This window comes from Pristiophorus japonicus, chromosome 10, assembly GCF_044704955.1.
Source record: "Pristiophorus japonicus isolate sPriJap1 chromosome 10, sPriJap1.hap1, whole genome shotgun sequence".
Taxonomy (NCBI): domain Eukaryota; kingdom Metazoa; phylum Chordata; class Chondrichthyes; family Pristiophoridae; genus Pristiophorus; species Pristiophorus japonicus.
Window position 1 is genome coordinate 101,838,785 of NC_091986.1, and position 23,711 is coordinate 101,862,495.

Consider the following 23,711-nt stretch of genomic DNA (forward strand, 5'->3'; position numbering starts at 1 on the left):
ACCATGGACTGATTGTAAAACAAGGATGAGAATTTTAAAATTGAGGCCTTGCTTAACCGGAGCTAATATAGGTCAGCAAACACAAAGGAGGTGGGTGAGTGGGACCTGGTGCGAGTTAGGACATGTGGAGCAGTTTTGGATGACCTCATGTTTACGAAGGAAAACATAATTAAAGAAAAACAGTCAATCTATTTGGTCTCATTATTTACTCTGGAGCTGGCGGGAAGAGAAGCCATTGCTGGATACACTCTGGCTATGTTCAGATACCTAAGAGTAGATCCAAGCAAGGACATTCCCACTGAGCTAAACAATGGTGCAAGAGGTGTTGGAGGAAAATGGTGTGGTCTACATGTGAAAGGCTGCAAATGAAAGTGAGGGATAATGCACCAAGACCACAGTCACAGGATGTGATTTGTAACTTTGGTTTGGGGGGTGGGGTTTAGATGGTTAAGGGGTTTAAAATGATAAAGGGATTTAATTTTTATTTTATATTAATCTACCTTATTTCCTCTGGTTGGGGTATCCAGAACAAGGGACACAATCTTTAAAATTATTTACAATTGTAGGTATGCTATGGTTAGCCTCACAAATTTAAATATTCATAACCATCTCACTGATAGTGATGACCATCAGCAGGCCGGGGCCATTGGAGGGAGCAGCGTGTGGCGGCCCAGCCCGGAAATCGGTGCGGTCCCGGCCTGCAAGACCATCAGCAGGCCGGGGCCATTGGAGGGAGCAGCGTGCGGTGGCAGGAGGGCGATGGCTACGAAGCCAGGTCGCTGATTGCAGTGCGGGCAGGCACAGCAGGAGAGGCGAAGGGTCGGCAAAAGTAATAGAGGGAAGTGACCAGGGCCCAGGAGAGGTGTGAATCTGGGACCCAGAAGAGGAGAGGGCCCAGGGGCAGCACGGGCCAGCCCACACTGCAATATGTGTGCACGCTCGGTCTGTGCGGCAGAGCTGGTCTCCGGTTAGTCTTGGGTAATCCTTGCCACTGGACCAAGACCTAGCTCTGTCAAGCCCGTGTGGTGGCTGGTTTGCAACGGCCACCACGCGTTAAAAAAAATCCAAGCACAGGCATCTTCCACCCTTCACGATGTAGTTCTGGATCTGGAATATTAGGTGCTTCATTGAAACACCTGTGAACTTATTCCTTTTTGGCGTGGAAGTAAGTCATCCTCGCTTCGAGGGACTGCCTATGATATGATGAGCGATGAGCAGGACTGATAATTTGTCACAGCAAATCAACAGTAGCTGTGGGGGAAATTGGAAAATCATGTGGACAAAGTGTGGGAAATTTCCCAGCTGCAGAATTGGGCAGGAGCTTCCAATAAGTATTAAGATGGGATATCCTATTCTAAAATAACAGAATGGAAGATTTACAGAGCTGAAGACAGGACAAGTGAATTGAGCTACAAGTCTGTTCCATAAGATTACTGTTCAGCTCCTTTTGTTTACTAGAGGGGAATCACAGCACATTGTTTAAACCATTCAGTGAGATGCTCATTGCAACCTTACTAAAACTTTAACAGGTTTCCAGAAGATGAGATGAGGAGTTTTTTTATTTTTCTTGAACGTCAAAAGTGTTTTTTTGTGCAAGTGAATCACTTTTATTTAATCAAAAAGAGTGATACTAGGGCTTAGAGGGCAGCTTACATAAACTTGGCTTGTATTCCCTTGAGTATAGAAGATTTGAGGGGTGATCTGATCAAGGTGCTTAAAATGTTAAAAGGATATAATAGGCTAGAAACAGAGAAACTATTTCCCCTTGTGTGGTGGGGGAGAGAATCAAGAACAAGGGGAAATAATCATAAAATTAGAGGTGGCCTTCAGGAGCAAAATCGGTAAGTACTTTTTCACACAAAGGGTAGACAAATCTGGAACACTCTTCCCCAAAAGGCTGTGGATACTAGGATAATTGAAGCTTTCGAGACTGAGATAGATAGATTTTTGTTCAGAAAGGTATTGAGGAATATGGACCAACGGCAGGTAAATGGAGTTGTAGCACAGATCAGACATGATCGAATTGAATGTTGGCATAAGCTCAAGGAGCTGAATGGCCTACTTCTGTTCCTATGTTCCTCGAGTGTGGGGAAACAAGGCAACTATACTTTTAACCCATCATGATGAGGAAAATCGCAATTATCACAGTTGATTGTTTAACAAATCGCATGATTTTCACAGTGTCACAGCATAATAAATCGTTAACACTAGCCGTGAAAGCCTATTTACATCTCACATTTACACTTTTCTCTCCTTTTTCCCCTTTCTGGCATGAGTATGTTGAGCACCACTTATGACTGCAAAGGTGGGTATATGAGCTCTACCTTTAGGCCTTTACCAGTTGCCAATTCTAACTTGAATTGGTGTGCCAACGCAACTGGTGCATGACTTGAGCTGGTTGGTGCCCGAGATGGGCACAGCAGTACAGGTGACTCTGCTGCCCCAATATAATTTTTAAATTAACTTGATTTGAGCTCAATGTGGAAAAAGTGAAAAAAATTGCCACAGGTGATATAAATATTTGTACAATGTGCTTACAGGCAACCAACCCAGGATGTCCCTGAAGAGTTGCGTAGTCGTGACTTCCGCAGGGAACTGGAGGAGAGAGAACGAGTGGTAGTACGTGAAAAGAATAGAGACCGACCACCCAGAGGTATACAGCAAAGTTTCTTTCCAAAACTGGGGAGTTCTGTTGGGTATTAATATTATGTTTTTCTAAAAAAAAGGCAAAAACTTCTACAATTTGTGACTAACTGCAGTGATGTCAAATATCAGTTTTCCTTGACTTTTTAAGTTTAAAATAGTGTATTTAATTTTTCTGCTTGGAGAAATTGTGCCCCTAGGACTATTGGGGCTGTAGAACTGAGCAAAGGAATCATTTTGAACTAAACGGAAAAGAATGTTACAGTTGTTTGTTTTCAATCTTGGCACTTTATCACAAGCCTAGGCTTACTAATGCTTGAGAGTTTCTTTTTGTGATATATGAGTTACTGTATTTCTTCAATGTCTTTTTACATAAAAAGAGTGTCTTTAAAATGTAAAGTTGTTATTAACCCATGTGAATGTTCAGATTGACATCTATGGCTAATTTTCTGCACTGTGCAACTGTTGGATCCATCTATTAAATGTATTTTGCTTCTCTACCAGGCTGTTACATAGGAAGCCTTGGTTGTGGGTGATGTGGTTGTGTCATATGTTAGAAAATCTGTGCAATGTTGGATTGATGGAGTGTAACTTTGTGGCTGCTGTTACCTTCATAGTGTGAGCCGTGGCTCAGTGGGTAGCACTCTCACCTCTGAGTCAAAAGATTGTGGGTTCAAGTCCCACTCCAGGGACTTGAGCACCAAAAAAAAATCTAGCCGGACACTCCAGTGCAGTATTGAGGGAGTGCTGCACTGTCAGAGGTGCCGTCTTTCCTATGAGACATTAAACCGAGGTACCGTCTGCTCTCTCAAGTGGACTCAAAAGATCCCATGGCTCTATACCGAAGTTTGCAGATGACACTAAACTGGGTGGCGGTGTGAGCTGTGAGAGGGACGCTAAGAGGCTGCAGGGTGACTTGGACAAGTTAGTTGAGTGGGAAAATGCATGGCAGATGCGGTATAATGTGGATAAATGTGAGGTTATCTTCTTTGGGGGCAAAAACGCGAAGACAGAATATTATCTGAATGGCGGTAGATTAGGAAAAGGGGAGGTGCAATGAGACCCAGGTGTCATGGTTCATCAGTCATTGAAAGTTGGCATACAGGTACAGGTGGTGAAGTTGGCCTTCATAGCTAGGGGATTTGAGTACAGGAGCAGGGAGGTCTTATTGCAGTTGTACAGGACGTTGGTGAGGTCTCACCTGGAATATTGTGTTCAGTTTTGGTCTCCTAATCTGAAGAAGGACGTTCTTGCTATTGAGGGAGTGCAGCGAAGGTTCACCAGATTGATTTCCGGGATGGTTGGACTGACATATGAGGAGAGACTGGATCAACTGGGTCTTTATACATTGGAGTTTAGAAGGATGAGAGGGGATCTCATAGAAACATATAAGATTCTGACGGGACAGGTTAGATGTGGGTAGAATGTTCCCGATGTTGGGGAAGTCCAGAACCAGGGGACACAGTCATAGGGTAAGGAGAAGGCAATTTAGGACTGAGATGAGGAGAAACTTCTTCACTCAGAGTTGGTAACCTGTGGAATTCCCTGCCGCAGAGAGTTGTTGATGCCAGTTCATTGGATATATTCAAGAGGGAGTTAGATATGGCCCTTACGGCTAAAGGGATCAAGGGGTATGGAGAGAAAGCAGGAAAGGGGTACTGAGGGAATGATCAGCCATGATCTTATTGAATGGTGGTGCAGGCTCGAAGGGCCGAATGGCCTACTGCTGCACCTATTTTCTATGTTTCTATGTAAGAGCAGTGGAGTTATCCCCAGTTTCCTGGCCAATATTTATCCCTTAATCAACATAACGAAAACAGATTTTCTGGTCATTATCACATTGTTGTTTGTGGGAGCTTTCTATGCACAAATGAGCTGCCGTATTTCCTACCTTATAACAGTGACTGCACTCCAAGAGTATTTCATTGGCTGTAAAGTGCTTTGAGACATCGTGAAAGGTGTTATATAAATGCAAGTCCTCTTTCTTCATGGCAAAGATTCTGATCTTGGCTGGACAATTAAAGGAACCTGGTGAGCAGAGACTAAGGGCAAAAAATTCTGTTCCGTAGTGCCTGATTTTTCGGTGCTACATGTGCTGTTTCGTGCCGAAAATTGCGTCCACGCCATGCTCGCAATACTTGCGCATGCCATCCTGATGAGGATAGTAGGGCAGGTGTTGGGAGCCTCCGGCGGAAGTATGCAGACTGCCATTTTCACAGTCAATGCTGGAGCTAACTCCTTATGTTAACCTCGCACAGCTGAACATGTGGCTTTGCCAGGATAGTGGACTTCCCCATGCACGCATGTAGCTTTGCGGGTACTGCATTTTAATGCTGAGATGTACTACAACCACAAAGGTTTCCACTCGCTGACTATGCAGTCAGCATGTGACCATGCTCGGCATATCATGGTGAATGCCCGGCATCCTGATAGCAGCCATGATGCTTTTATTCTGTGCCAGTCAACTGTTCCCTCAGTCTTTGAGCCACCATGTCAAACCAGAGGTTGGCTACTGGGCAATAAGGGCCATCCTTTGTCCACCTGGCTCATGGCTCTGCTCCATAACTCAACCATATGTGGCCAGCAAGCGTACAGTGAGAGTCATGCTTCCACTCGAAACATCATAGAACAGAGCATTGGGGTGCTGACCGCTCGGGAAGAGCAATGCTGTACTCACCAGAGCGTGTGTCCAGATTCGTCATGGTCTGCTGTATCCTCCACAACCTCGCCATTATGAGGGCACAGTCCTTGCCGCCAGGCATACGGTTACCAGCTGAGAAGGAGGAGGAAGTGGAAGGGAGGAGGCAACCCAGACAGCCCCTTTCTGCCTCATCCGACTGTTCCAGTGAGCAAAACCCCAATTCCACATTCACTAATAGTCTCACACCTTACCATCCCTCTGATAAGGACCATCACAGCGTCCTTTTGGATACACTGCCGAAATGAAAACCACCACAAAACAAACATTACAAATCAACTTTATACATCAGTCCATTCAGTATTACAGTAAAAAGTCAACTCATCATCATCATAGGCAGTCCAAAAGTGAGTTCGCAGGTGACACTGCAATACGGGAATTACAGTCTCTGTCGCAGGTGGGATAGACAGAGGAAAGGATGGGTGGGAAGTCTGGTTCGCCGCATGCTCCTTCCGCTGTCTGCACTTGTTTTCTGCATGCTCTCGGTGACGAGACCTAGATGCTCTTCCTCTACTTAAGGTGGTTTTTGGCCTTGGACTCCCAGGTGTCGGGGATGTTGCACTTTATCAAGGAAGCTTTGAGGGCGTCCTTGAAACGTTTCCTCTGCCCACCTGGGGCTCGCTTGCCGTGTAGGAGTTCCGAGTAGAGCGCTTGCTTCGGGAGTCTGGTGTCGGGCATGCGAACAAAGTGGCCCACCCAACAGAGTTGGTCGAGTGTGGTCAGTGCTTCGATGCTGGGGATGTTAGCCTGATCGAGAAAACTGATGTTGGTGTGTCTGTCCTCCCAGAGGATTTGCAGGATCTTGCGGAGGCATCGCTGGTGGTATTTCTCCAGCGATTTGAGGTGCCTACTGTATATGGTCCACTTCTCTGAGCCATACAAGAGGGCGGGGTATCACTACAGCCCTGTAGACAAGTTTGGTGCCAGATTTGAGGGCCTGATCTTCGAACACTCTCTTCCGAAGGCTGCTCTGGCGCACTGGAGGTGGTGTTGAACCTCGTTGTCGATGTCTGCCCTTGCTGATAATAGGCTCCCGAGGTATGGAAAGTGGTCCACGTTGTCCAGGGCCACGCTGTGGATCTTGATGACTGTATGGCGGGGTCAGGTTGCTGGAAGGACCTTTGTCTTACAGATGTTTAGTGTAAGGCCCATGCTTTCCTACGCCTCGGTGAAAATATTGATGATGACTTGGAGTTCAGCCTCTGTGTGCAGGCGCAAGCGTCGTCCGCCTACTGTAGTTCAACGACAGAGGATAGGACAACCTTGGATCTGGCCTGGAGGCAACGAAGGCTGAACAGGGTCCCACTGGTTCTATAGTTTAGTTCCACTCCAGCTTGTTGAGTGTGAGGTGGAGCATTGCAGCGAGGAAGATCGAGAAGAGGGTTAGCGCGATGACGCAGCCCTGCTTGACCCCGGTCCGGATGTGGATTGGGTCTGTGGTGGATCCGTTGGTCAGGATCACGGCTTGCATGTCGTCGTAGAGCAGGTGGAGGATTGCGACAGACTTTTGGGGGCAGCCGAAACAGTATTACATTTAAAAAGTCAACTAATCACCCATGGGCATTCCCTTAGTGCCTGTCTTCTGTGTGCCTTTGCTTGGCCTAGTGCTTCTATGAAGTGCTACCCCCAGTGGCTGCACCATGGCTGGTAGAGGGCTGCTGACTTTCAATGGCGGAGACTGCGGATGGCCTTGCAGGATGACCTCCAGCAGCTGTGGCCCAGCTGTAGACTGCACCACCTTGGCAAGGGCGGCAGAGGTCTGGGCTGGCTTGCTGACAGCCAACAGCAAGGGCACTGGCAGAGTGGCAGTGGTAAGAGCACAAATGCTGTCATCCTGAGAGAGGACAGCAGGTTCATGCTCCACGGAGCCACTGCCACTCCCCGGGGGTGCCATCTCAGCAATCCAAGTATTCTGTTGGTGGATAGATTGCTGGACTGCTGTGAGCCCCTGTCCACACCAGTAAAAGCAGCCATGACAGCAGCCGTCTGAGCTTGCGTGGCAGCAAGCTGAGCCTGCATGAGAGCAGTCTGAGCTTGCATGACGCAAGTCTGAGCTTCCACTGAAGCACTCAGATGTTGTGCCGCTTCCACTTGTGCTGCAATGGAAGCTGAGACATCGGCCATCAGACCCTCCTGCATCAGGGTTGGGTCCACAAGTGGGGTAATGGAATTGGCCATCAATTCCATGCTGGAATTCATGGGCTCCAAGCTCTGCCCAAAGCCCTGTGCAAGGTTGGTGCTGGACTCCTCCATGCTCCTTGACATTGCACTCAGGCTTTCTGGCAGGCCTGCTAATGAACCAAGCATTTCAGTGTGCATACCCATCATCGTTCTTCTGTAGATCGCCCCATCGAAGTCCTCATCCGAGTCCTCCTGTAGCAGAACTCTTATGCGACCTCGCCCTCCGGGGAGCTGGCATCTGAGCTACTGTTTTCCCCCTGTTCTGGTTGCAGGTCACTCTTGCCCGGTGTCTCACCATGTGCAGATCCCGCTTCTAACTTATTCTCAAGTACGCGGAGTGTCAGTATCTGAGCTGATGGCAGGGAGTGTGAAATCGAACGATGCGGTGTCTTCATGATTACTTTGATCCTGCTCCTCAACCAGTTCCTGGTCAGGTGGCAGCTCTTGGCTATTGGAAAGGAGAAAGGCACAAAGATAAGGTTTTGATGATCGGCGGGGTGGGGGTGGGAGGGGAAGGGGAGGGGAAGCAAGAGGTGGATGCTTACACCATCTGCAACTTGTAAGTCAGAAGAGATAGTGGAATGAAGGGGAAGTGGGATACGAGAAGGAGGATTAGGTATGAGGATACCATCATAAATAGCTTCAGCCCCACTGCTGACCACAGGCTTGGTGATTGCCTTGCCAAGAATGGCGGGTGAGATTATGCAATGCCCCTTCCGGTAGCCCTTGCTAACTCAGATTGTGAGCCATCTTGTTCTGCAAGAAAAAGGGAAATGTGTCGGAGTGTGGTGCAATGTGTTTGGATGATGTGCCTGTCATGGTTGAATAGCTGACTGTGTGTGCAAGCTTTGAGATGTGGGTGAGAGCCTTGCAGCAATGCTAAGTGTGTGAGGGTGAGGTGAAGCGTTGAATGTGAGATATGAGTCATGTTTGGTAGAGATTATTGGTAGGTGAGTGATGGAGGTATGATGCATTGAACAGTGTGTGAGGCCAGTGGTGCAGATAGCAGGATGTGGCATTTGAAGATGAATTCACTGGCCTTGACCACTCGTATGATGCCATTAAATTTCTTCCGGCACTGTAGCCAGGGGTGCCTCTGGAAATAGGACCTCTGTCCTAAGTCTCTCCACCTCCCGCACCAAGAATTCCAGTGCTGCATCAGAGAACCTTGAAGCATGCTCTCTACCCTGTTGTGACATTTGCACTGTCTCCCTCAGCCATTTGCTAGAGCTGCTGCAGGCAGGATGCACCTCCCTTTAAGAGATGCAGACTGCATTTAAGAAATGGAGGCTAGCTTTCAATGGTGCTAACCTCGCACGAAATTGGGACCCTGGCTGAACATTCAGCCACTCAGCACGCATTCAGCACTGGATTGAACGCTATAATCATTATAATTAGCACGCGACACATGGGTCCCGTGCTGCCTGCATTCCTTTCAACGGGCGTGGGGTGATTGCATATCACGATCCTTGTGCCCGTTTTCGGGCATAATCCAATTTTTATCCCTGTGTATTTTCACATGAGACAGTGAGAAAGTCACCTGGGCTTTTCTCTTGCCTCCTATAGGATGGACCTATAGTAATTTTAACGAGGACAAAGTTGCAGTATTAATTAAAAAAGTGCTCTTAGCTTGGTACCAAACAAACCGTTTCAGGGTAAATTTTCATCTTTATTGCATAGGTATTAATCATTGCCTAGACAGAATTGCAGAGAGACAAATGGGAAGGGCGTTTACATTCCTGTTGCAGGGCCTGCCCAGTTATAACCAGGCTATGCTCAAAAGCCAGATGAGAGAGAGATGAAAATTTACCCCCTCGTGTTTGACAAAATTGACGGGTTATCTTGCTTTACAGCAATCAAGGATGATGTCAGCTGACAGTGCTGTATCTATAGAAACATTGGGGCTATAAAAGAGCTGGAGCGGCGAGCCTGGGGCATTGTGGCCCCCCAACCCGCAAGAGAACAGCTCCGCAAGTCGGGCTATAAAAAAGCTAGAGCAGCATACCACTTCAACCTCCAGCGTGAGTTGCTCAAAGTATGCGAAGATTTTGAGATTGGCGACTGGGTGACGTCATCAAAATCCTGGTCGCCATTTTGGAGAGTGGGCAGGAACATCGGCAGGGCCCAGGTACAGAGGAGTGGGAAGGCCGGGGCGGATGAGCGACGAATGTTTGTGGCGAGACGTGGTGAATGTTTATGGCAGAGGAGCGACAGATGAGGGTACGGGGCCCAGAAGAGCCGAGGGCCCAGGGGCAGCACGGGCCAGCCCACACAGATATGTGTGCGCGCTAGGTCCGTGCAACAGATCAGGTCTCCAGTCGTCCTGGTTAACCCTTGCCACTGGATAAAGGCCGAGCTCTGTCAAGCCCATATGTGGTGGCTGGTGTGCAACGGTGGTCACACGTTAAAAAAAAAAAAATCCACGCACAGGCATCTTCCACCCCCTCAATTGGAGTTCAGGACTGGAAGATCGGGTCCTTCATTGAAACATCTGTGAACTCGTGTGGAAGCAAGTCATCCTCGTCTGAGGGACTGCCTATGATGATTGTAGAAGCATTGCATGACATTTTCCCGACCATTTTCTGCAGAAGTAAGATGATAACCAACTTGTATTTATATAGCGCCTTTAATGTCAGAAAATGTGTCAAGGCGCTTCACAGTAACATTACAAGGCAAAAAATTCGACATCAAGCCACATAAGGAGAAATTGAGGCAGATGACCAAAAGCTTGGTCAAAGAGGTTGGTATTAAGGAGTATCTTAAAGGAGGAAAGAGAGGTGGAGCAGTTTAGGCAGGGAATTCCAGAGCTTAAGGCCTAGGCCACAGAAGGCACATCCATCAATGATTGAGTGATTATAATTAGAGATGCTCGAGGGCAGAATCAGAGGAGCACAGATATCTCGGTTGGGTGGGGGTGGGGGGGGCGGGAGAGGAGAGGAGAGGAGAGAAGAGAAGAGAGAGAGGTGGGGCTGAAGGAGATTACAGAGATAGATAGGGGCGAGGCCATGGAGGGATTTGAAAACATCTTGCAAATATGTGGTCAGAAGCTCATTTCGGGGTCAAATATGAGTGTTGTTGAGCAGATCAGGAGCTGTAGAAATGTTGTGGTGAATGGAGGGCCAAAGGCTGGACAGTTGGGATTTCATAAGTGCAATTGTAAGAGAGTTGGGAGAGTTTTTTTTCCAGGGGCGGACACAGAAGGAAGTCGGGGTGGTGAAAGGGGGATGTGGGTGGAGAGCGATACAAAGAAGAGGTCAGAGATGGCCTTGCCTGTGAATGGCACAATGGGAGTAGCGAGGCCACAAGAGATGGCGAGGTCGAGGGGGTGGCAGTGAATATGGGTTGGGGAGTTTACTTGGAGGGAGAGATTAAGGGCGGATCGGAGGCTAGTGAACACAGGGGCAGAGAGCATGATGAATTGAGATGGAGGTTGAAATCACCGAGGATGAGAAGCCGTTCAGTGCAGAGGCTGAAGGAGGCAAGCAGTGAAGATATCTTGGTAATAAAATTTTTATGGTACTGGGTGGACTATAATGCAAGCAAGGGCCCTCTGAGAAAGCACTTGTATTTATATAGAGCGTTTCATGACCTCGGGGTATCTCAAAGCACTTTATAGCCAATAAAATACTTTTGAAGTGTAGTCATTATTGTAATGTAGCAAAACACAGCAGCCAATTTGCACGCAGTAAGGTCTCACAAAGAGCAATGAGATAATGTCCAGATAATCTGTTTTAGTGATATTGGTTGAGGGATAAATAGTGCCAAAAACTCCCCAGCTCAGAATAGTGCCATGGGATCTTTTACATCTCATAATGTCTCAACCGATAGATGGCACCTCCAACAGTGCAGAATTCCCTCAGTACTGCACGGAAGTGTCAGCCTAGATAATGTGTTCAAGGCTCTGGAGTGGGACTTGAATCCATATCCTTCTGTCTCTGATGTGAGGGTGCTACTAGTGAGTCAAGGCTTGAAAGACAGAACAAATATCTACTTAAAGTCTAATTTTTCTTTGAAAACTTGTAACTTTCTTTGGCTATTCTTGCAGAACACACAACATCATCTTCAAAGAGACCACGGCTGGATCAGATACCTGCCGCAAACCTTGATGCTGATGATCCGTTGACAGATGTAGGTTATGATTTATCCACTTGGTTTACTTAAAAGAATATCTATAATTTCCTAATGGTCTTTTCCTTAATTGCACTCTCTTAGTTTGTTCATGAAAACCTTACCACAAGGTGGCTGGTCTATCAAGTGATGCCATCTTTGATATTCTTCAGGTGTAGAAATGAGCTGGTCAGAATTCCAGTGTCTATTGTGGGGGAGCGCAGTCTCGGTTAGTGCATGTAGGTTGTAATTTTGGAGTGGGACTTAGTTCTGCCAGCTTTCTACCATTGTGTACTACCAAAGTCTGTTGAAGTGGAGGTGGGCATTTCCTCTGTTCTTCCTTTCGCCCCCTCTCTCTTCCCCACCCCAGTAGGATTATACCATTTGCTGGAATTCCTGTGAGTTCCACCTATAAAACAAAGTGTACCTGCATGATCCAAACATATATAGTAGCAAGAATTTGATCCTGATGGAAGAGGGTGTCTCAGAGCAATCAATTGCCATTGGGAAAGCAGCAAATTTAATTTGTGAAAATCTTGTTAAAGAACATCTTTGGCATTTCATAATGGCAAGATGCCATTGCAACATTTTGCCTATAGTGACTACACGTCAAAAGTATTTAATTGGCTATAACAGGAAAAAAGGGGGGGGGGCAAAGAGAGTGTGAGAATAAATTAGCGGGTAATATAAAAGGGAACCCAAAAGTATTTTATAAACATATATAATTAGTAAAAGGGTAGTCAAAGGAAGGGTGGGGCCAATTGGGGCGGGGGGAGGGGGGGCGTGGAAGAAGGGGACTATGGCTAATTGGGTAGCTTTATCAAAGGGTGGGCACAAGCCAAATGGCCTCCTATGCTATGATTCTCATGCTGAAAATGATATCAGTGCCTACCCATTTTATGCAAATGTCCCTGAGGATGTTATTTGGAATGGGGTATGGGTCACTCCCGACTGACTTTTGGAAGCTGTGCCTCGTGGAGGATTTGCCACTGCTGTCTAGTCTATCTTTTTTTTTTACCTATTCTTGACTCCTATATTCTTTTTGTCTTCCTTTCCCTGAAGTTTCAGTAAAAGCAATGCGGATGCTGGGAACTAAGCCTAATAAACGAAACGTTTTGTTTCTTTGTTTCTCCAAGATATTGGAAGCCATAGTTAGGAGACCAATGATCTTAGTTTGTATTTTTAAATTGAATCAGGGTGTATTTTTCAGATAAATCCTTGGGCGAGTCGTTTGTGGGGGCTTATCTTTTTACTCCCTTTCCTGGCTTTATACAGAATGAATCATTATGACTTTAATGCTATCTATTCTTGAGTTTTATTCTCCTATATTGTCTGTAACATGAAAAAGCTGGATGTGCATTGGTGAATTTTGAGCTGTGTAAGTTTAAGTAATGCATCCTCAAGTGCGTTTCCTTAAAAAGATTTACGGGGCTGCAAAGTTAATATATTTCAGCAAATTAAATAACACCAATTACTCAATTACTAATGAACTGTCCGAGGAGAATTCTACCTAGGTAAACAAAGAATTCTCTCTTTGTTCTCTAGTTATCAAGCAGCGTGGTTGGTATGCTGCTCATGTTGCATGATGTAACTTGATAAGGTAACAGCCCGCCAAGATTTCTACTAATGTGTACATCTCGTGGTTTTTTTTGTAAAAATGGCTGCCAAATTTTCCTGCTTTGGTACTTTCCTAACCTGCTAGCAAGTGAATTGGGATATTATAAACTAATCCTCATTTATTTTGGGGGGCAGATGTTTGAATTACAGCTGAGCAAAAATAACTTTCTTTTGTTTTACTGTTTTTAAAGACATTGGTGGTTAGTTTAATTTCAAACCTTCCCCATTAATGTGAGTTTGAAATTTTCATGATGTTTTTGCAGTGATGGTTTTTACCACTTGGTGGCTCAGTTGTGCAGCACATGAGTGCAATAAAATACCCTGCCACAGAAATGTAGGATATGGGCTCTAATTTCCCACCTTATTCTACCCCTAAAAAACCCCTCAAACTTGAGCTTCTTTCACATACTATTTAATATCTTATTTAGTGTGACATTTGTGGAGGCCTAGATTCTCTTGGTCAATGACTGCTGTGTGACTTAGACAAGGACGTAAATTTACAAAATCGAAATAAAAGTTTAAAATCATAGAAAAGAATAGTACAGCACGGAAGAGGCCTTTTGACCCATCAAGGCTGTGCCGACTCTTTCAAAGAGCAATCCAGTTAGTCCCACTCCCCAGCTGTTTCTCCACATCCCTGTAATTATTTTTCCTTCAAGTATTTACTCAATTTCCTTTTTGAAGGCTCCTATTGAATCTGTATCCACAACCCTTAATTAGGCAGTGTACTCCAAAGCCTAACTGCTTGTTTTGTAAAAAGAAAAAAGATTTTCCTCGTGTCACCTCTGGTTCTTTGGCAAATCACCTTAATTCTGTGCCCTCTGGTTATAGACCCTTCAGCCATTGGAAAGTTACTCTTTATTTACTCAATCTAAACCTTTCATGATTTTAAACATCCATTAAAATCTCATCTTGGCCTTCTCTGCTCTAAGGATAACAACACCAGCTTCTCTAGTGTATCCATGCAACCATAATCCCCCATCCCTGGAACCATTCTAGTAAATCTATTCTGTACCCACTCCAGCTGGGATGAACTTGTGTTTTATATAGATTTAACATAACTTCCTGGCTTTTAGTATTCTATGCCTGTCACCTTCAAAGATTTGTGCACGAGCACCCCAAGATCTCTCTCTTCTTGTACCCGCTTTAAAATTGTATTTTTAGCATGTATTGTGTCTCTTCCATTCATCCTACCAAAACAGTAACAACAAAACCGATCACCTCCCACTTTTTTGCACTGAATGTCATCTGCCATGTGTCTTCCCATTCCACCAGACTGTCTATGTCCTCTTAAAGTCTATTACTATCTTCTTCACTGTTGACTACACTTCCAAGTTTTATGTCATCTAATTTAAAAATGTTGCCCTGGACCTCCCAAGTCATTAATATATATCAAAAATAGCAGTGAATCTAGTACTGAACCTTGGGAAACTCCACTGAATTCCCCCATTCCCAAAAACAGCCATTCACCACAACACAGAAAGATGGTTGTGGTTGGTGGAGGTCAATCATCTCAGCTCCAGGACATGGTTGCAGGAGTTCCTCGGGGCAGTGTCTTAGGCCCAACCATCTTCAGTTGCTTTATCAATGACCTTTCCTCCATCATAAGGTCAAAGGTAGGGCTATTCGCTGATGATTGCACAGTGATCAGATCCATTCACAACTCTGGATATAGAAGCAGTCCATGCTCTCATGCAGCAAGACCTGGATGACATTGAGGTTTGGGCTGATAAGTGGCAAGTAACATTCACGCCACACAAGTGTCAGGCAATGACTACCTCCAGCAATCAAGAGTCTAACCACTGCCCCTTGACATTCAATGACATTAACATTGCCGAATCCCCCATCATCAACATCCTGGGGGTCACCATTGACCAGAAATTTAACTGGACCAGCCACATAAATACTGTGGCACCAAGAGCAGGTCAGAGGCTGGGTATTCTGCGGCGAATGTCTCACTTCCTGACTCCCCAAAGCCTTTTCACCATTTACAAGGCACAAGTCAGGAGTGTGATGGAATACTTTCCACTTGCCTGGATGAATGCAGCTCCAACAACACTCAAGGAGCTCAACACCATCCAGTACAAAGCAGCCCACTTTATTGGCACCCCATCCACCACCTTAAGCATTTACTCCCTCCACTACCAGCGCACCATTGCTGCAATGTATAACATCTATAAGATGCACTGCAGCAACTCGCCAAGACGACTTTGACAGCACCTCCCAAACCCCTGACCGCTATCACCTAGAAGGATAAGAGCAGCAGGTGCATGAGAATGCCATTACCTGTAAGTTCCCCTCCAAGCCACACACCATCCTGACTTGGAGATATATCGTCCTCCTTTCAACGCCATTCACCACCACTTTCTCGCGGGCAATTTGAGATGGGCAATCTTTTTACTGTTAATATGCCGAAAGAAAAAATTTGGATTCCCTTTTATGTTAGCTGCCAATCTATTCTTGTACTGTCTCTTTACCCCTCTTATTTCCTTTTTCACTTGTCCTCTATGTTTTATGTTCAACCTACTTCTCCCTTGTATTATGAAGCTAACCTCTGTCATATGCCTCCTTCTTGTGCTTCATCCTACTCTCAACTCCTTCGTGAGAGGCGGGAGTTCGGCGAGAGGCAGCAGCCTATCAAGGCTCAGCAGTCGGGGAGTTTGTGAGAGGCGGGAGTTCGTCGAAAGGCAGTGGCCGATAAAGGCTCAGCAGTCGGGGAGTTCGTGAGAGGCGGGAGTTCGTTGAGAGGCAGCGGCCTATAAAAGGCTCAGCAGTTGGGTGTCCGGGGAGTTGGTGAGAGGCGGGAGTTCGTCGAGGAGGCGGAGCGGGAGGTCAGAGAGGCCTATAAAGGCCAGCTGGTACAGCTGCAGTAGGGAGACAAAATAGAAGTAGAAAGAAATCGAAAGGTGATGTCACAGCCAAGGGGGTAAGTGATTGGCTGGTGATTGGTAAGTAGTTTTTCTTTTCTATATCAGTAAGTAACCTTTAGCATTGTTGTTGCCAATTTAAGTGTATCTAAGGGTTAAGTCATGGCAGGACAGCTTGGACACGTGTTATGCTCCTCCTATACTATGTAGGAAATCAGGGATGCTTCCGGTGTCCCTGATGATTACGTGTGCGGGAAGTGCATCCGCCTGCAGCTCCTGACCGACTGCATTGCGGGTGGATTCACTCTGGAGCATCCACGATGCTGAGAATTACGTGAATAGCTAGTTTAGCGAGTTGGTCTTACCGCAGGTAAAGATTACACAGCCAGATAGGGGATGGATGACCAACAGGAAGAGCAGTGCAAGGAAGGTAGTACAGGGGTCCCCTGCAGTCATCCCCCTGCAAAACAGATAAAGCGCTTTGGGTACTGTTGAGGGGGATGACTCATCAGGGGAGGGCACCGTGAGTGGCTCTGCTGCACAGGAGGGCAGGAAAAAGAGCAGGAGAGCTACAGTGATAGGGGATTCAATTGTAAAGGGAATAGATAGGCATTTCTGTGGCCGCAACCGAGACTCCAGGATGGTATGTTGCCTCCCTAGTGCAAGGGTCAAGGATGTCTCGGAGCGGGTGCAGGGCATTCTGAAACGGGAGGGTGAACAGCCAGTTGTCGTGGTGCATATAGATACCAACAATATAGGTAAAAAATGAGATGAAGTCCTACGAGATGAATTTAGGGAGCTAGGAGCTAAATTAAAAAGAAGGACCTCAAAAGTAGTAATCTCAGGATTGCTACCAGTGCCACGTGCTTGTCAGAGTAGGAATCGCAGGATAGCTCAGATGAATATGTGGCTTGAGCAGTGGTGCACAAGAGAGGGATTCAAATTCCTGGGGCATTGGAACCGGTTCTGGGGGAGGTGGGACCAGTACAAACCTGATGGTCTGCACCTGGGCAGGACCGGAACCAATGTCCTAGGGGGAGTGTTTACTAGTGCTGTTGGGGAGGAGTTAAACTAATATGGCAGGGGGATGGGAACCTATGCAGGGAGACAGAGAGAAGTAGAATGGGGGCAGAAGCAAAAGATAGAAAGAAGAAAAGTAAAAGTGGAGGGCAGAGAAACCGAAAGCAAAAAGGGCCACATTACACCAAAATTCTAAAGGGGCAAAGTGTGTTAGAAAGACAAGCCTCAAGGCTCTGTGCCTCAATGCGAGGAGTATTCGGAATAAGGTGGACGAATTAACTGCGCAGATAGCAGTTAACGGGTATGATGTAATTGGCATCACGGAGACATGGCTCCAGGGGACCAAGGCTGGGAACTCAACATCCAGGGGTATTCAACATTTAGGAAGGATAGACAGAAAGGAAAAGGAGGTGGGCTGGCATTGCTGGTTAAAGAGGAAATTAATGCAATATTAAGAAAAGACATTAGCTTGGATGATGTGGAATCGGTAAGGGTGGAGCTACGGAATACCAAGGGGCAGAAAACGCTAGTGGGAGTTGTGTACAGACCACCAAACAGAAGTAGTAAGGTAGGGGACAGTATCAAACAAGAAATTAGGGATGCATGCAATAAAGGTACAGCAGTTACCATGCGGGACTTTAATCTACATATAGATTGGGCTAACCAAACTGGTAACAATGCAATGGAGGAGTATTTCTTGGAGTGGATTAGGGATGATTTTCTAGACCAATATGTCGAGGAACCAACGAGAGGGCTGGCCATCCTAGACTGGGTGATGTGTAATGAGAGAGGACTAATTAGCAATCTTGTTGTGCGAGGCCCCTTGGGGAAGAGTGACCATAACATGGTAGAATTCTTTATGAAGATGTAGAGTGACGCAGTTAATTCAGAAACTAGGGTCCTGAACATAAGGAAAGGTAATTTCGATGGTTTGAGGTGTGAATTGGCTAGAATAGAATGGCAAATGTTACTTAAAGGGTTGATGGTGGATAGGCAATGGCAAACGTTTAAAGATCACATGGATGAACTTCAGCAATTGTACATTCCTGTCTGGAGTAAAAATAAAACAAGGAAGATGGCTATCATGGAAAATTAAGGATCGTGTTAAATCCAAGGAAGAGGCATATAAATTGGCCAGAAAAAGCAACAAACCTGAGGACTGGGAGAAATTTAGAATTCAGCAGAGGACGACAAAGGGTTTAATTAAGAGGGGGAAAATAGAGTACGAGAAGAAGCTTGCCGGGAACATAAAAAATGACTGCAAAAGCTTCTATAAATATGTGAAGAGCAAAAGATTAGTGAAGACAAACGTAGGTCCCTTGCAGTCGGATTCAGATGAATTTATAATGGGGAACAAAGAAATGGCAGACCAATTGAACAAATACTTTGGTTCTGTCTTCACGAAGGAAGACACAAGTAACCTTCCGGAAGTACTAGGGGACCGAGGGTCTAGTGAGAAGGAGGAACTGAAGGATATCCTTATTAGGCGGGAAATTGTGTTCGGGTACTTGATGGGATTGAAGGCCGATAAATCCCCGGGGCCTGATGGTCTGCATCCCAGAGTACTTAAGGAAGTGGCTCTAGAAATAGTGGATGCATTGGTGATCATTTTCCAACAGTCTATCGACTGGATCAGTTCCTATGGACTGGAGGGTAGCTAATGTAACACCACTTTTTAAAAAGGGAGGGAGAGAGAAAGCGAGTAATTATAGACCGGTTAGCCTGACATCAGTCGTGGGGAAAATGTTGGAATCAATTATTAAGGATTATTAACGCATTTGGAAAGCAGTGACAGGATCGGTCCAAGTCAACATGGATTTATGAAGGGGAAATCATGCTTGACAAATCTTCTGGAATTTTTTGAGGATGTAACTAGTAGAGTGGACAAGGGAGAACCAGTGGATGTGGTGTATTTGGACTTTCAAAAGGCTTTTGACAAGGCCCCACACGAGACTGGTGTGCAAAATTAAAGCACATGGTATTGGGGGTAATATACTGACGTGGATAGAGAACTGGTTGGCAGACAGGAAGCAGAGAGTCGGGATAAACGGATCCTTTTCAGAATGGCGGGCAGTGACTACTGGAGTGCCGCAGGGCTCAGTGCTGGGACCCCAGCTCTTTACAATATACATCCAATGATTTGGATGAAGGAATTGAGTGTAATATCTCCAAGTTTGCAGATGACACTAAACTGGGTGGCGGTGTGAGCTGTGAGGGGGACGCTAGGATGCTGCAGGGTGACTTGGACAGGTTAGGTGAGTGGGCAAATGCATGGCAGATGCAGTATAATGTGGATAAATGTGAGGTTATCCACTTTGGGAGCAAAAACGCGAAGACAGAATATTATCTGAATGGCGGCAGATTAGGAAAAGGGGAGGTGCAACGAGACCTGGGTGTCATGGTTCATCAGTCATTGAAAGTTGGCATGCAGGTAGAGCAGGCGGTGAAGAAGGAAATGGTATGTTGGCCTTCATAGCTAGAGGAGTTGAGTATAGGAGCAGGGTGGTCTTACTGCAGTTGTACAGGGCCTTAGTGAGGCCTCACCTGGAATATTATGTTCAGTTTTGGTCTCCTAATCTGAGGAAAGACATTCTTGCTATTGAGGGAGTGCAGCGAAGGTTCACCAGACTGATTACCGGGATGGCAGGACTGACATATGAGGAGACTGGATCAATTGAGCCTTTATACATTGGAGTTTAGAAGGATGAGAGGGGATCTCATAGAAACATAAGATTCTGAGAGGACGGGACAGGTTAGATGCGGATAGAATGTTCCCGATGTTGGGGAAGTCCAGACCCAGGGGACACAGTCTTAGGATAAGGGGTAGGCCATTTAGGACTGAGATGAGGAGAAACTTCTTCACTCAGAGAGTTGTTAACCTGTGGAATTCCCTGCCACAGAGAGTTGTTGATGCCAGTTCATTGGATATATTCAAGAGGGAGTTAGATATGGCATCTTACAGCTAAGGGGATCAAGGGGTATGGAGAGAAAGCAGGAAAGAGGTACTGAGGGAATGATCAGCCATGATCTTATTGAATGGTGGTGCAGGCTCGAAGGGCCGAATGGCCTGCTCCTGCACCTATTTTCTATGTCATCCAAGGAGCTCTGGCTTTTATTGTCACTTATGGGAATGATCCTCGACTGTACCCAAACCATCTACTCTTTAAAGGCCACCCATTGCTCCATTACAGCTCAAACTAATACAGCAACTCAAATTAATGCAGCCCCTCAAACCAACACAGCCCCTCAAACTAATAAGAATTATGATGATACCAGATTTGCAAGATTATACCTATCCTGAAAAGAGAAGTCTGATGGTTGACCTAATAGAGGTCTTTAACATTATGAAAGGTTTTGATAGAGTAGATAGAGAGTGAATGTTTCCACTTGTGGGGAAGCTAGAGGCCATCAATATAATTTCATCATCAAGAAATCAAATAGGGAATTCAGGAGCAACTTCTTTACCCAGAGAGTGGTGAAATACCCAGAGAGTGGTGAAAATGTGGAACTCGATACCACAGGGAGTGGTTGAGACGAATACTGTAGATGCATCTAAGAGGAGGCTAGGTAAGCATACAAGGGAGAAGGGAATATGCTGACCGAGTTAAATGAGATGGAAGGAGGCGCGTGTGGAGCCTAAACGCCAAGATGCTGTTTCTGTGCTGTATATTCTATGTCATTCTATGCAAAGAGAGCTACCAACCATTAACTTGGAAAAAATTGGAGTGCACACAATAGTTGAGCCAGAAAGAGCTAGCTATGCAGGTGGTTAGATCACCAGGCACAGAAAATAAATGGAAAGTTTTACATGTTGGAACTTCCGTACAACAAGCATGACGGTGAGGAACCCAGGTCAAACTTAATAATAGAGCACGGTGCTACACTAGAAGAATTAAGAGGAAAAAACAGACCGCTAGATGGAACCCAAGGTGATTTAAACAGAAAACACCCAGAAATAGAGCAAAGAGATTAAGAGCGATACACTGTGAGCCAGCGTGTCTGGGTCCCAGCTGAGTTGCTGGCTGTTCCGGAGAACTCGCATTGAAGTTACGGTGGGAGTACACCAGAACAGCTGTGAACTTTAAGGGTCATTGCTTACAAATTGAACGGAAACTTTCCCTTAAAATTTCACATCTTAGACAAGTTGCACACGGTTAGGAGTTTCTGAAGAAGCAGGCCTGTTTCTGTATCTTTCCCCTCTGTGTTCCCCGTATGGACCCCAATCAGGAGCTGATGTACAAGTGGCAGAAATTTTGTGGCATAAAGTGGACGAAATGAAAACCGCTTCTACTTTACAGGAATTGGAGGCCATACATGTTATTAAAGAGATCTAAGATCTGTTTCACTTAACAGTTCTGAATATTTTGTTACAGGTTGAACCTCTGTTATCCGGGATTCACTTATCCGACACCACCCCTTGTCTGGCACCATTCCCGGGTGGCGCATGCGCAGAATGTGGCCGGTCAAAATCCTACTCACCAATATAATATTTCTCCTCGATCGGCTGCCTCCTTCTCGTCGCCCTGCTGGAACTCCTGCAGCCACAGTCCTCCGGCCGGCCGCTCCTCCCAACAGCGCTCCCTCCAGGCGTCGGGCCAACTCTTCTGGGCCCACCGACTTCCTCTCTCCAACCCCCCACCACCCCCCCCCCCCCGGACCTCGGGTGAACTCCTCCTTTCCCCCCCCTCCCCGACCTCGGGCAACCACCTCTTCCCTTCCCACCCCTCTCCGACCTTGGGCAAACTCCTTCACCCCCTCCCCCTCCCCCTCCCGACCTTGGGCGACTTTCCCCTCCACAACCATGACTTCCCCTCATCTAGCAAAATTGCTCATACGGCACAGGCCAGGTCCTGAGGGTGTGGACAAGGGAGGTTCAGCCTGTGTTTCTAAATCTGAGTGCAACTTGAGGGAGTCTTTTCAGTAACTGGGTAAGCTTTCTGGAAGTAATCAATATAGAATGTGCTGATACTTGGTAATTTCTTCAGCTTATTTAGTTCTAATTTCTGTTGACTTTTAGGAAGAAGAGGAGGAAGATTCGGATAGAGACAGTAGTAGTGAAGATGATGATGATGACGACACTGCTGCCCTTTTGGCTGAGCTAGAGAAAATTAAAAAAGAACGTGCTGAAGAGCAAGCACGGAAGGTAAATGCCAAACAGATCCTCTTCACAGTATCCAGAATTTTACCGTAATGCCAAAATGAAAATGTACCATTTAATCCTATAAGTACTGTAATTTTGAGGTATTTAAAATGGATATTAATTTAATTGTTTTCATCACACAAATCCTTTTTTTTGTGTGTTGGTTTAAAATTGCTGTAGCTCAAGAAACTGCAAATGGATCAAAATTTGTACTTTGCAAATTACTTTGAGAATTCCCAAAATGGATTATTTGCTGATGAAGTGGCTGCACATAGCACCATTTGTCTCTTGTACTATAACAGTCTAATAGAATCTCTCAGTACCGAGTAACTGGTCTGAAAGCCAAGCTGCTGAAATTTAGGCACTTTCACATGTTGCACTTCTTTAGCTTCAGTTGTGGGAGTCTGATGTGCATCTGCCAGTTCCCCATGCTTGCGTTGCTAAAAATATACCTCTTATCTTGACAGCAGAATTTGCGTGGGTCTGCCATTATACAGTTGAAATAAAGCAGCTGGTGCAGGGATGTTGGGCTCCCATAAACCAAACTACAGAAGCAGTAAATGTCCTCAACTGAATCAGAGACACTTAACTACCCACCAAATATTCCTACAGTAGTAAAAGTACCTTTTATGTTAGAAAATGCTCAGATACAGCTTACTATACAAGTACTCTACTCGGTGTATATTTTAAGCATATTTTGGGGACCACTTCCATTCCTGTTCCCTGCAGGCAGTGATATAGAAAAGTGGAAATTGATCGCCTTTGGAAAGAATCTCCAAGAACTTGCTTTGAAGTGCACTCTCCTGAAAAGCATTGGAGTAAAACTCTTAACCAGCAATGAGCTGGCAGTTCCAAGTATGAAGTGCACTCAGCCACCAGTCAGAATAATGAAAAGTTGAGTCTTAGGCTAACTTTTGCTCAACTCCGTTGAGTATGTTATTACCTGTTCAGGTAGACTGTTAGCTATAATGGTGCGCCAAAATAATATTTACGGTTTTGGGAATTGAAAGATATGTTGTGTTTCTACTTAACTTATTGTCTAGCTAGATTGACTACAGCAGTGCAAAAATCTGCACCTTAGCCTTGGCCAGTGACACACTTGAGGTAAAAGGAAGGGGGAAGAAAGCCTTTAGGTGACATAAATTATCTAGATTCAGAAAGTGAATAAATCAACGACCAGAACTGCTCATAGTATTCAAGGTGCTGCCTGACCAGAGCACTCTAAAGTTTGGTCGCAACTTCATTTGACTTGTGTTTTGATGTGTACTTCAACATTCTATTGGTTTTGTTGATTATTGCACTGTTTGGATGCATGTTTAAGGCTACAAAGACCGCTAGGTCTCTTAAGGCTTCGTCCTTTATTGTGATTTGTCTCCCGTGTGTGACATTGAAGAAATTCTTTTATGGTTGAAATATCATGAAAGTTGTCTGTGAACTT

General features: G+C 45.6%; 1 protein-coding gene across 3 annotated transcripts in view; it reads left to right on the top strand.

Moving 5' to 3' along the window:
* cwc15 (CWC15 spliceosome associated protein homolog) overlaps positions 1–23,711 on the top strand; it is a 96,225-nt gene that overhangs the window by 24,730 nt on the left and 47,784 nt on the right. For all 3 annotated transcript variants that reach the window (XR_011595600.1, XM_070891462.1, XM_070891463.1), the window contains exons 3-5: positions 2,541–2,653; positions 11,568–11,650; positions 22,151–22,276. Coding sequence is in view for 2 of the 3 variants with exons in the window: in XM_070891462.1 (XP_070747563.1) it covers positions 2,541–2,653; positions 11,568–11,650; positions 22,151–22,276 (322 nt within the window). In the remaining variant the exon portion in view is untranslated. The remainder of the gene's footprint in view (positions 1–2,540; positions 2,654–11,567; positions 11,651–22,150; positions 22,277–23,711) is intronic.